Source organism: Erpetoichthys calabaricus, chromosome 4 (genome assembly GCF_900747795.2).
Source record: "Erpetoichthys calabaricus chromosome 4, fErpCal1.3, whole genome shotgun sequence".
In the NCBI taxonomy this organism is placed as follows: Eukaryota; Metazoa; Chordata; class Cladistia; order Polypteriformes; family Polypteridae; genus Erpetoichthys; species Erpetoichthys calabaricus.
The window spans coordinates 206,313,604-206,327,415 of NC_041397.2; the positions used below are offsets into that span (position 1 = coordinate 206,313,604).

General features: G+C 36.8%; 1 protein-coding gene across 1 annotated transcript; it reads right to left on the reverse strand.

Annotated features, from left to right (window-relative positions):
- Window positions 1-4,284: 4,284 nt before the first annotated feature.
- On the reverse strand, window positions 4,285-5,640 carry LOC114651194 (olfactory receptor 2G3-like). Its single transcript, XM_028801145.2, has one exon. The coding sequence runs from the start codon at window positions 5,633-5,635 to the stop codon at window positions 4,670-4,672; it is 966 nt and encodes a 321-aa protein (XP_028656978.1). The 5' UTR covers window positions 5,636-5,640; the 3' UTR covers window positions 4,285-4,669.
- Window positions 5,641-13,812: the final 8,172 nt, after the last annotated feature.

Sequence of the window (13,812 nt, forward strand, 5' to 3'; positions counted from 1 at the left end):
TTTACACATTGTTTCATAAGAGCAAGTCAAGATCAAGTCTGAGGCACAAGAGCTTATTGCATGACTCAGCTATTCAACTTACCTTATTCCTATGTGATTGAATTGGGAACTATAAAAGAGATATACATTGTGTTGATTATTTGTTTGCAAAACTTTAACAAGTTACTATGTTAAATTTCATGACCTTAATGCATATGCAGTGGTGCTTGAAAGTTAGAATTTTCTATATTTCTGCATAAATAAGTCCTAAAAGTAGATAAAGAAAAACCAGTTAAACAAATGAGACAAAAATATTATACTTGGTCATTTATTTATTGAGGAAAATGATTGAATATTACATATTTGTGAGTGGCAAAAGTATGTGAACCTCTAGGATTAGCAGTTAGTTTGAAGGTGAAATTAGAGTCAGGTGTTTTCAATCAATGGGATGACAATCAGGTGTGAGTGGGCACCCTGTGTTATTTAAAGAACAGGGATCTATCAAAGTCTGCACTTCACAACACTTGTTTGTGGAAGTGTATCATGGCACGAACAAAGGAGATTTCTGAGGACCTCAGAAAAAGAGTTGTTGATGCTCATCAGGCTGGAAAAGGTTACAAAACCATCTCTAAAGAGTTTGGACTCCACCAATCCACAGTCAGACAGATTGTGTACAAATGGAGGAAATTCAAGATCATTGTTATTCTCCCCAGGAGTGGTCGACCAACAAAGATCACTCCAAGAGCAAGGCATGTAATAGTCGGCGAGGTCACAAAGGACCCTAGGGTAACTTCTAAGCAACTGAAGGCCTCTCTCACATAGGCTAATGTTCATGTTCATGAGTCCACCATCAGGAGAAGACTGAACAACAATGGTGAGCATGGGAGGGTTGCAAGGAGAAAGCCACTACTCTCCAAAAAAAAACATTGCTGTTCGTCTGCAGTTTGCTAAAGATCATGTGGACAAACCAGAAGGCTTGTGGAAGAATGTTTTGTGGACGGATGAGACCAAAATATAACTTTTTGGTTTAAATGAAAAGCGTTATGTTTGGAGAAAGGAAAACACTGCATTCCATCTGTGAAACATGGTGGTGGTAGTGTCATGGTTTGGGCATGTTTTGCTGCATCTGGGACAGGACAGCTTGCCTTCATTGATGGAACAATGAATTCTGAATTATATCAGAGAATTCTAAAGGAAAATGTCAGGACATCTGTCCATGAACTGAATTTCAAGAGAAAGTGGGTCATGCAGCAAGACAACGACCCTAAGCACACAAGTCGTTCCACCAAAGAATGGTTGAAGAAGAATAAAGTTAATGTTTTGGAATGGCCAAGTCAAAGTCCTGACCTTAATCCAATTGAAATGTTGTGGAAGGACCTGAAGCGAGCAGTTAATGTGAGGAAACCCACCAACATCCCAGAGTTGAAGCTATTCTGTACGGAGGAATGGGCTAAAATTCCTCCAAGCCGGTATGAAGGACTGATCAACAGTTACCGGAAACGTTTAGTTGCAGTTGTTGCTGCAAAGGGGGGTCACACCAGATACTGAAAGCAAAGGTTCACATACTTTTGCCACTCACAAATATGTAATATTCGATCATTTTCCTTAATAAATAAATGACCAAGTATAATATTTTTGTCTCATTTGTTTAACTGGTTTCTCTTTATGTACTTTTAGGACTTGAGCGAAAATCTGATGATGTTTTAGGTCATATTTATGCAGAAATATAGAAAATTCTAAAGGGTTCACAAACTTTCAAGCACAACTGTATACAGTACATTGACTACATACAGTTCATTCTTAAAACAAAACTTTTAGGCACTTTGTATAGATGTTAACTTATATCATGTAAATTCGCTGCACTCCTGACTGAAAAAAGTGAAGGTTTTATAATCTTGTTGGGACACTTTTTATTCTTTGCTGGCAAAAACTGTGTAGTTGGAGCCAATTGTTCATTTTTGATGGCTTAAAAGATGTGTTGTTTTAACAGCACCTTCATGCATTTTTAGCAGCTTTAAGGAGTTATTTTATACTTTTTTGCCTTGGATAGATTTTTGCTTGTTCTAGTTTTCTAAACTGAAAAATGTGCATTCAGTTACTAAAACAACTACAAGATGCTTGTATGGATAAACAAATAAACCTTTACAATCAAATCAAATCATTTATAGCCTAAGGTACCTAAAACAAAATTAATTTGTTAGAAAAGACTTGGCTAGACATATTTATCATCTTAAGGACCACAAAGTGAAACTGCTTAACATCATAAGCCTTGTTTGATCTTTCTTTTTTTGATACTGTTATTTCCGCTTTAGGATAATTGACTAATGAGTAGATGTAATAGCTAGTGTGTCACAACGTTTGGACTGTCAAACAAAAGTTTTCTAAGAAAGTTTCATAACTTGTTGAGCTTAAAGTTACTGATATATGTAGTATTTAGAATTTACTTTGTGGTTTATTATCATTAAATAAAAGTGCTGCCACATAATAATTTATAGTTAGCAAAAATAGTAGTAGGTGGCACGGTGGCGCAGTGGGTAGCGCTGCTGCCTCTCAGTTGGGAGACCTGAGGACCTGGGTTCGCTTCCCAGGTCCTCCCTGCGTGGAGTTTGCATGTTCTCCCCGTGTCTGTGTGAGTTTCCTCTGGGCGCTCCGGTTTCCTCCCACAGTCCAAAGACATGCAGGCTAGGTGGATTGGCAATTCTAAATTGGCCCTAGTGTGTGCTTGGTGTGTGGGTGTGTTTGTGTGTGTCCTGCGGTGATTTGACACCCTGCCCGGGATTGGTTCCTGCCTTGTGCCCTGTGTTGGCTGGGATTGGCACCAGCAGACCCCCGTGACCCTGTGTTCGGATTCAGCGGGTTGGAAAATGGATGAAAAAATAGTAGTAGAATATCCAAAATATGGTTAATTTTGTGGGTTATTAATTTGAATAATTTTATTATTTGTGCAGGATATCTTTGGTGACAACATTTTTTGATAATGGTAAATGGGTAAAATATTGCCATGCACCTTTCAGTTGGTGATGTGAATGTGGACAGTTTTCATGTTTCTGCCTCTCACAAGATCTATTTTTGGTGAGCAGCTAATTGTGCCCATGATGCAACAATTTGTAAAGCTGTCCGACAGGTATGCTGTAATTGGTTAAGAATTCTCATTTTTCAATTGTTTCTTATTTGTTCTTCTTCTTCTTTCGGCTGCTCCCATTAGGGGTTGCCACAGCAGATCATCTTCTTTCATATCTTTCTGTCCTCTATATTACTGTCATTATTTTAGCTCTGGACTTCTGAGACGATGCAGTCAAATTAATTTATCTTAATGTTCATGTACAATAAGGTTTTCTTTTGACATCAGTGTTACTGCATTGAAGCTTTCCTTATTATAATTTTTATGGAAATTCTTTACCTTACTCCCATAAGCAACATTATCTGTTTAAAATAAGAAACATTGGCAACTCACAGACATAATGTCTTAGACATACTGGAGCAAATTGTACTGTATATTTTAATGTGCAGGTAATGAGAATTGTTTCTGTTACCAAAGTGCTTGAGTGTGCGTATAATGGTGCTAATAGCAGCCATGGTCACACTTGCTGCCTCATGCCTAGAACTATCAGTGTGTATCACAAAACAGCATAGGTTTTATACTTTTAAAAACTTAGCATGTCTCAATTTTTAAAATGCTGTCTTCAAACTGCAAATTGTCAATGTGACTATGATGCCTTTTATTCGTATTAAAACAAATACAGTAAAGCAGGAAGATGTTTTGATTTTGTTTATTGTACAGTATTATCATTCATTATATCCATTGTATTTATTAGAAAGGTATAGCAAATGAAAAAATAAAATTGCAGTGACATTCACAGGAAAGTATATCAAGGTTAGAACCACAAAAAAGGCTTGGTTAAGATATTTTATTGGAAAAGTTAACTAAATACATCACACTTTTAAAATGTCACCAATTCAGAACACTAAAGACAACAATAAAGAGTAAAATTGTGGTATTTAAGCATGAAGCATAGGGATTGAAGAATATTGGTACCCATACAGCAAGGTGTGGGATGAATAGTTACACATGTATTGCACCCAAGAAAATAGACATATTTAAAGAGATCCATAAATTAACAGTAAAATAAACCTCATAAGAGATAAATAGTCTGGGTCACATTAAGTGTGAAGCATTATAACATTTTCACAATATTCTGTGGCTTTGATATGGTAAGAAGTTGTTAAATAATTGAATATGTATGTGGAAGAAGAGAAAGTGCATACATGACCTGCCACGTCTGTGCTCAAAAAGAATGTTTCTTTATTAATTTTTCTAAACATTAAATAAGAGGCAACCTTACACTACATAAGAAATATCCAAAGTTTCGTGGCGCTGAGTGTATAATAACCTAATTTATGCAATAATGTATTTGTGTTTAGTTACTGCTCTCAGCCTTGTTATATTCACATCCACATGTTAAAATCACATCCACATGCTTAACAATATGTTATTATTTTTGCTTAAGTTCATATTTCTGGTATATAAATGAGTCTTTATGTTACATTGAATAATCAATTTGTTAAGTCAATTGATCAGAAACAAATATAATGAGTAATGCATTAATTTAAATATGGTGTAGGGCCTCGAAAAGTAAGAAAAGGATTGAGAGGAACATTTGCAGCATAGAAAAGGCATGGAAGTGTACCTCTAAGGTGAGTGAGGACATATGATGAGCTTTGCCCTTTGAATTACTTCGACCACGGCACTTCTAATCTCTGTTAGCCTAATCGTATAAACAATGGGATTGAGCAAAGGAGGCACTATGAAAAGTTGCAGAGACATGAAGCTGCATAGGGCAGATGGAAGATTTTTGTCACCTAGCCTGAGGCTGATAATTTCAAAAAGCAAATTTACACAGTAGTTGACAAATGTAATGATGTGAGGGGCACAGGTATTGAATGCTTTGCTTCTGGCTTTAGGGGAAGCTTTCAAACAAGCCTGGAGAATCTGCTGATATGAAATGATTACAATGAGGAAAGGCATCCCAGGAAAGATGACTGTAACAAACACCATGTACACGCTTTCCGTTGTGGTGCTGACACATGACAGTCGAGTAAAAGACCAGTTATCACAGTAAACTTTCTCTATACTATATCCACACAAAGGAAGGCGAGAGGTTAGGGCTACGGTTACACCAAATACACCAAGAGGAAACAACCAGGCGAAAATAAGTAAGCTGGAAACTGTTAATGATGTCATGATGCTGTGGTACTGCAGGGGTCTGCAGATTGACAAGAATCTGTCAATCGCCATCACTGTCAGTAGGGTGCATTCTAATGCAGCATAGGTGTGGATGCAGTACAGCTGTGCAAGACAGCCAATGCGAGTTATGACTTGTACTTCAGTGAGGAAGTCATGCAGCAATTTGGGGTACAGTGCTGTACTCCCATATAGGCCATTGAGAGACAAATGACATAGAAAGATGTACATGGGCTGGTGCAGGCTTTCTTTTAACCAGATGACTGCAATCAATCCTGCATTGACAAAAATTGTGAGAATGAATGCAAAAAGGGCTAAAACAAAATACACGTATTTCAGGTTGCCCATTTGGCCAAATCCAGTGATCAGTAATGTAGAGATGTTAGACTGAATATTGACAGCTGCCTCAGACATATTGATTTCCTAAAAAATAATTAAATATAAATTAACATGATATTAGAAAGCCATGAACAAGTAACATTTATAAAATATATATAAACTGCACATAAAGAATCAACACAGTGAGTAAACATTCATTCATGTCACTTGTATATCATTTAAAACACTCACTAAATGCTCTAGTAAAATTTATTAACATTATACAAGAAGCATAATCTAATTAGTAATGTTTATATCCCGAGGAATCTCTTAACATAAAAGGTAAATGTCTTAAGATAAAATTAAATTTTTGTGATTTGGTATTAAGGTAAAACCAAGCAACAACAACATATTATTATTATTATTATTATTATTATTATTATTATTATTATTATTATGAAATTTCTCATACTGTAATACAAAATAAATGCTGTACTGTCAAACCTAAATATGTACTTTGATTAAAAAAAAGCCTAATTTTGTTGTAAAATCAGCAAATTAATAAATTATCTTAAAATTGAGGAAAAACACAAATATTTTCCCAAAAAGAATCCTAATTTAACTCTGATCATCTCTTTCTTTTCCATATCAATTTTCACATTAATGGTCTTAGGGCAGACCTTTCCTTGGAGCAACATATCAGTGGCAAGAAACCATCTAAAATGGTGAGAGTTCAATTGATTTTCACACGAAGATACTAGTCTTACTACTACCTGAAAATTCTTACTTTACCGAAATGTTTGTATTTTTCAACTATAAGCAGGTTTTATAAAGAATATAATTGTTTTGTAGCTATATTAAATATACAGTTGTTAAAGTTTCACAATCATCACATTTACATGTGCTTCTGAATCTCTTTCCCATAATTTGATATCTGCAAAGGTATAATTAACTGATAGAGATACATTAGTTAATATCTTGCTATTCTGTGTACTGTGTAAACTGCATAGTTTTATAACTGAATTAGGAAGAAAATATTACTTAAATAAAAGGAAATATTAAATATTTAAGGATACATGGACAGTATTAAAGCATAGCTAAATTCTATATTGAATAGAATATAAAATGGTTTCTCTGTTTTCTTGTTGACCCACCTTTTTTGTTCCATCCTGCTATCTATTCTATATATTAGATAATTATTTTACCTTGTAAAAATGCCCACCACCCAATCACACTGAAAATTAACAGCAATATGCCAGGAAACACAACTTCTAAACTTCTTGAATTCCATATGGCTTCATTATAGCAGACGCTTTTATTCTTTTAATTGTGTGCCTTATAAGATTCTTTCTTAAAATATAATCCTCACTTATCTGTCATGTGCAATTCAACAAATAATACATAATAGCCTCTCTCAGGTCTGATTTAATGAATAGGGCTGCTTAAATTCATTATTTTTTCTTCCCTTTTTCATTTCATGAAATCTAATCTAAAAAATGTTTCTTTATTTAAATGTAAATTTTATATATGCACATATTTATAAATGTTGTCAAAAAATCTATCTATCTATCTATCTATCTATCTATCTATCTATCTATCTATCTATCTATCTATCTATCTATCTATCTATCTATCTATCTATCTATCTAATACTAAAGATGTAGAAAGAAAGAGTGACTACAGTAAATATTGAAACAATCGACAAGATTACAAACCATCACATCTGTATAAACCGTAATAAAATAATTGTAATATAATCATTTGTAACAAAATAATTACAATAAATATAAATTAACTATTATTACCTGTGTCACCACTTAATAGGAGAGAATGAGACTGTTGATTTAGGGCTTGATTTATAGCTTCCCTCAGTAGGTTTTTGGAACATTACCAGGAGCTGTCCTGGGAAAATCTTGGAACAGATTACGACCAATTGCATAAGCAATTTTAAAAAATGCAATCAATTGTTTAGTGTTTTTTGTTTCATTGTTTTTGTTATTATGCCTAGTAAAGATAAAGTAACATTATGGAATCAAATTTTATTTCACTAGTGAATTTGAACAAGACTGACCCCATTCACAATGTGTTTTCATTCCATTTTTCATTTGGTTCTAGTAGGGAAATAATCAATATATTGTATATTTCTGGAAATATGTATCAGAAAAAGAACAATTAAGAAAATAATACAAAAATGCTTGATAAAAAACTTACTGAGTTTAAAGACTTTCTCCATTTACAATACAATATAATTATATGTGAGATGTGAGGTTAAGGGTACTGTTTCATCACAGCCTCCACCAACTCTCCTGCTGAGCATTGTCTGCATTGAATTTGCACATTCTTCACATGTCCATGTATGTTTCTCCAGCTACTCCAGTTTCCCCCCATATTCCATATGTTCGTGTTGGATTAATCTGTGATTTGAAATTGACTGGATGTGGGTATTTGTGTGCATAAGCCCTGTAATGGATTAGTATCCTGCCCAGGATAGATACCAGCCTTGTATCCAATGATGTAAGAATGGGCTACTGCTCCCTGCAAATCTATAAGAAAATAAGTGAGTCCAAACACCTATGTAACACCTGGCTGTGGCAGATACAGTAGATGGTCATTTCTGGAGAGTGGGACTGGACTGCATGTCTGCTTGGGGGGTTGCCAACCAAGATCCTGGGCTGTTTCGTAGTGTGGTGGGTGTGGCAACACGCTGTACCAGTGCATGCTCCCCAACTTGACCTGACCTGACTGAATAATCTAAGAGCAATGAAAGGCAGTTTTAACAGAAAATGCTAAAAGGTAGTATAAAGAAATAGGTTTTAGAAATCTTTTAACAATATCAGTGGAGGTGCTAAAAAAGTATATAACTGCCTGTAGTCATTTTAAAAGTAGTAGCTTAAATGAGGCCTTAGAGTAAGTTACAGTTTAATTATGTGATGTTCATATGCTGTATTAAGGTGATGTATAACATTTATAATACAAATGAGAAAACAATATTTAATTATTGGAATGTTTTTAACGTCCTTCTGATAGATGATTGATTGGTAAATGTTGTGGTATGGGAATATTTACATGTGTGGTCAAGTGTACCCTACAGTGAACTGTTAATGCATTCAAGATTTGTTGTGTCTTTAGGCCCAATGGTATAAAGATATATTCTGGTTACCTACAACAAGAACCTGTTGCCACTTTTCTGAACATCGACTGTGTCAGCTCATATCTCAGCGCAGTTGTAACAGTCTGGAGAGAAAGTACTGGCCAAATGACTATCCTAATACTTTAAGAAAGGCATGGAAAGTCAAGGAGTACATTCAGCTAAATATTGGCTTAGAGATCTTCATTAGTATGAGGTCAAACACTCCTAGCAGATAACAGATTGCATATTTAGACAAAATTAAAATCGGTTCCTCCACCAGGGGTACCTGTTTTAGTAACTTACTGTATGTCAAACTAAAATAAACAGTATAATGCCAGCTCAGAAACATCATTGCTAAACATTCACCAATCTTGGAAATAAACAATGGTAAACAATGTTATATTAAGTTCAAAGCACCATGTTTTGTCTTCTTACTGAAACCTGGCTTGGAAAATGTAACACTGCTACATCAAATGGTTTTTTAAAATTATGAAAGTTATTTTAAAGTGACTTTTTTCAAGCAGAACTTGGGGAACCTGTCAAGGGTAAATTCCCCATATACTGTATGTTAGAAAGTACATGTTTTTCCACATGGAGAACAAATGCACATGGAATAAATCACGTTGTGTGGTAGAGAAAAGGATCTTCAAAACTCCACTTGATGTTATTTTATAGAAATTAAATGACTAGGATTGTCAAGTTGTATTAGTTTTTGCTTTTGTCAAATTTGTTTTAATTTTCCAATATTCTCAAACCTGCTTAATTCAATTTAGGTTTGAACGAGCAGTTTAAGTATGTTAATTGCAATTAGATTATTGGTATTCTTACTTGTATTTATTCTGCTTGTGGCTCCATTATTCTAACTTTGAGTCTTGTGGCCAAAAGCCATTCTTTTCCATGTGTAGTTTGTACCCTTTCTCTAAGTCTGTATGGGCTGCCAACATCACCACCCACCCCCCAAAGTCTTGCATGTTAGGTTAATTGAAGACTACTAAATATCCTTGTAGTGTACAGTGTGAATATGGAAATATGTGCATGAGTGGGCTCAACAATAAACTAGCACCTTGTCCAGAATTGTTTTCTGCCTTGTAGCTAGTGCTGCTGGGATAGTATTTAAATATATATCTATCTAGTTTTCTTTATACTAAAACATTTAATTAAGGGCCTAACTGAGGGAATATCAATAGTATGTAAAGGTGTGCTTAAGTCTAAATAGATGGAAGTATTTCCTGTATCAGAAAAAAAAAAATAAGAGTATTAAACTTTGAATAGGTTTTATGCAGTGATCAGGGTAAAACTTAGATCAAAATGTTTGGATGTATGCTTTTTAAAATAAGATTCATAATTGTTACAGTTTCCACTAAAACTAAAGAGATAAACTGTAATCATTAGACTCCAGTGGCAAAGAAGAAATTAATTGAAAAGCCCACCTAAAGGACCTCCTTAGGAAAATATTGTTGCAAGTGTAGAAGTAGTCCATTACCAATTACTATAAACTGTGCTTCAAGTTGCTTTACTGACATTTATTTTGCAGTTTTGCTCTGCTTATCGATATTTCTTCTGCCCATTCATCACTGATTTGGGGGTGTACTCTTTTCTTTTTGTCATTGATTAATTATATAGTCTGTTTTCCTCAAATTGTTATACTAAATTACTGGAGTTAGAACATTAGAACAATCTAGATTGTTAAGTAAAATTCTAGAGAAGGCAGTCATTATGCAGCTAAATGACCACCTCAATAAACATGCTATTCTTGATAAGTTTCAGTCGGGTTTTAGAACAAATCACAGTACAGAAACTGCACTTGCTAAAGTAGTAAATGACTTGCGGGTAAATGCAGACAGAGGCCATTTATCTGTTCTCATCCTCTTAGATCTGAATGCCGCATTTGATACCATTGATCACAATATTCATAGAAATCACCTTAGTCAGCGGGTGGGCCTCTCTGGCAGTGTCTTAAATTGGTTTGAATCCTACCTGGCAGGTAGAAAATTCTTTGTTAGTTGTGGTAATTATACTTCAAAGACCCACGATATTCTATGTGGTGTTCCACAAGGCTCTATCCTGGGTCCGCTGCTCTTCTCAATCTACATGCTTCAGTTAGGTCAGATTATCTCGGGGCATAACATGAGCTACCACAGCTATGCTGATGACACACAACTGTATTTATCAATAGCACCTAATGACCCCGACTCTGTTGTTTCACTAACACAATGTCTTACTTGTGTTTCTGAGTGGATGAGTAGTAATTTTCTCAAGCTAAATAAATAGAAAACTGAAATTTTAGTGATTGGCAATAATGGATATAATGAGGTTATTAGAAATAAACTTGATGCATTAGGATTAAAAGTCAAGATGGAGGTAAAGAATTTAGGGGTAACTATTGACTCTGACCTGAATTTTAAATCGTATATTAATCAGATCACTAGGACAGCATTTTTTCACTTAAGAAATATAGCAAAAATTAGACCTCTTATATCATTGAAAGATGCTGAGAAATTAGTTCACGCTTTTGTTCTCAGTCATCTAGATTACTGTAACGCACTCCTCTCAGGACTACCTAAAATATACATCAATCGATTGCAACGAGTGCACAATGGAGCTGCTAGAATCCTAACTAGGAAAAGAAAATCCAAGCACATCACCCCAGTTTTGATGTCACTACATTGGTTACCTGCGTCAATCAGAATTGATTTTAAAATACTGCTTATGGTTTAAAAAGCCTTAAATAATCTCGCTCCATCTTATATATCGGAATGTCTGACATCTTATATTCCAAATCATAACCTTAGCTCTGTGAAGGACAGCCGGGTCCCATGCCCGGCAGGGACGCCCCTACTGCATCTGTTCCGGGGGAGCTACCATGGACAGCTCAATACCTCCCCCGGGACGCTTGGTGGCAGCCTCCCTGGCAGATGATGATTCCCCAACCAGACGCATGGCTCCATGGGAGATGGAGTCCTCCACAGCCTGGTTGGGGGCTCGGATGACCGCCAGGGGGAGCTGCATGGACTTTGCAGCCCGGCTGCTCAGTTACTCAGCCCCACCCGGAAACGCAATTAGGCCCAGGTAATTAAGCACCTGGATTACCTCCGGGTGGGGTATAAAAAAGGCCAGCCACCATCACTCGAGAGAGCCAGGGTCGGGAGGAGGAGGACTAAGCCTGAGGAGGAGGAGTGGTGGTGGTGGTGGTGGTGGTGGTGGTGGTGGTGGTGGTGGTGCTGGTGCTGCCAGAAGGATTGTTGAAGTGGTGAGAATTGTGCTTATTTGGCACTGTGTATTGCCTGTGGGTCACGGGGAAGACGTGCGCCCACGGGTAAAGAAAATAAAGAAGTGTGTTTTTAAGACATACGGTGTCTGTCTGTCTGTGCCTGGGGTCTGGTCTTTTACAGCTCTTCAAATGAGTGTCTGCTTAGAATTCCAAGAGCTAAACTTAAAAGAATTGGTGAGGCGGCCTTCTGCTGTTATGCACCTTATCTCGCCAGGCTGATACAGTGGAGCACTTTAAAAAACTGCTAAAAACACATTACTTTAACATGGCTTTCTCATAACCTCATTTTAATTTAATCCTGATGCTCTGCATATTCAATTAATTATCATTACTATTCATGGTGGCTCCAAAATCCATACTAACCCCTACTCTCCCTTCTGTTCTTTTTCCGGTTTTCTGTTGTGGTGACCTGCACCACGACTACCTAATCAAAGCACCATGATGTCCCTACATTGATGGATTAAAGGCCAGAAGTCCATGTGACTGTCATCATCAAGTCCTTCCATGAAAATCCTGAATACAATGAGGACTGATCATTTATGTTAGGTAGAATGCCTAGAGGGGGCTTGGCGGTCTCGTGGCCTGGAACTCCTGCAGATTTTATTTTTTCTCCAGCCATCTGGGTTTTTTTTTGTTTTTTTTTTTGTCCTCCCTGGCCATCGGACCTTACTTTTTATTCTATGTTATTTTAATTCTTACCTTGCCTTCTTTCTCTTTCTTCATTATGTAAAGCACTTTAAGCTACATTATTTGTATGAAAATGTGGTATATAAATAAATGTTGTTGTTGTTGTTATAGATGAGAACAAACAAGTCAGTCCAAAAAAGCTTGCCAGTCCTATCCACTTAATTCTTCTGAAATAGCAGTTTAGTTTTAAAAGTCCCTAAAGTTGTACTATCAACCACACTCCTTGGTAAATTATTCCCTGTGTCTGTGGTTCTCTCTATGGTTTTTCCTATGGTTAGAAAACTTTCTAATGGTTGTGCGAAATGTATTCTTAACAAATTTCCAATGGTGTCCCAGTGTTTTGATGAACTCATTTTAAAATAACAGTCGTAATTTTAAACACTTCAGTCATGTCTCCTCCTAATCTTTTTTTGCTTAAAATGAAAAGGCTCTGGGTGGCACGGTGGAGCAGTGACTAGCGCTGCTGCCTCGCAGTTGGGAGACCTAGGGACCTGGGTTCGCTTCCCGGGTCCTCCCTGCGTGGAGTTTGCATGTTCTCCCCGTGTCTGCGTGGGTTTCCTCCGGGCGCTCCGGTTTCCTCCCACAGTCCAAAGACATGCAGGTTAGGTGGATTGGCGATTCTAAATTGGCCCTAGTGTGTGCTTGGTGTTTGTGTGTGTCCTGCGGTGGGTTGGCACCCTGCCTGGGATTGGTTCCTGCCTTGTGCCCTGTGTTGGCTGAGATTGGCTCCAGCGGACCCCCGTGACCCTGTGTTTGGATTCAGCGGGTTGGAAAATGGATGGATGGATGGATGAAAAGGCTCAGCTCTTTTAATCTTTCCTCATAATTCATCTCCAATAGCTCTGGAATTAGCCTTGTCACTCTTCCCTGGACTTGTTCCAGTGCTGTTATGACCTTTTCGCCACCACCACCTAATCAAAGCACCGTGATGTCCCAACATTGATGGGTTAAAGGCCAGAAGTCCACATAACCGTCATCATCAAGTTCTTCCATGTGAACTCTGCATACAATGAGGACTGACTGAGGTCATTTATGTTAGGTAGAATGCCTAGAGGGGGCTGGGCGGTCTCGTGGCTTGGAACCCCTGCAGATTTTATTTTTTTTCTCCAGCCGTCTGGAGTTTTTTTTGTTTTTTCTGTCCTCCCTGGCCATCGAGCCTTACTTTTACTCTATGTTAATTAGTGT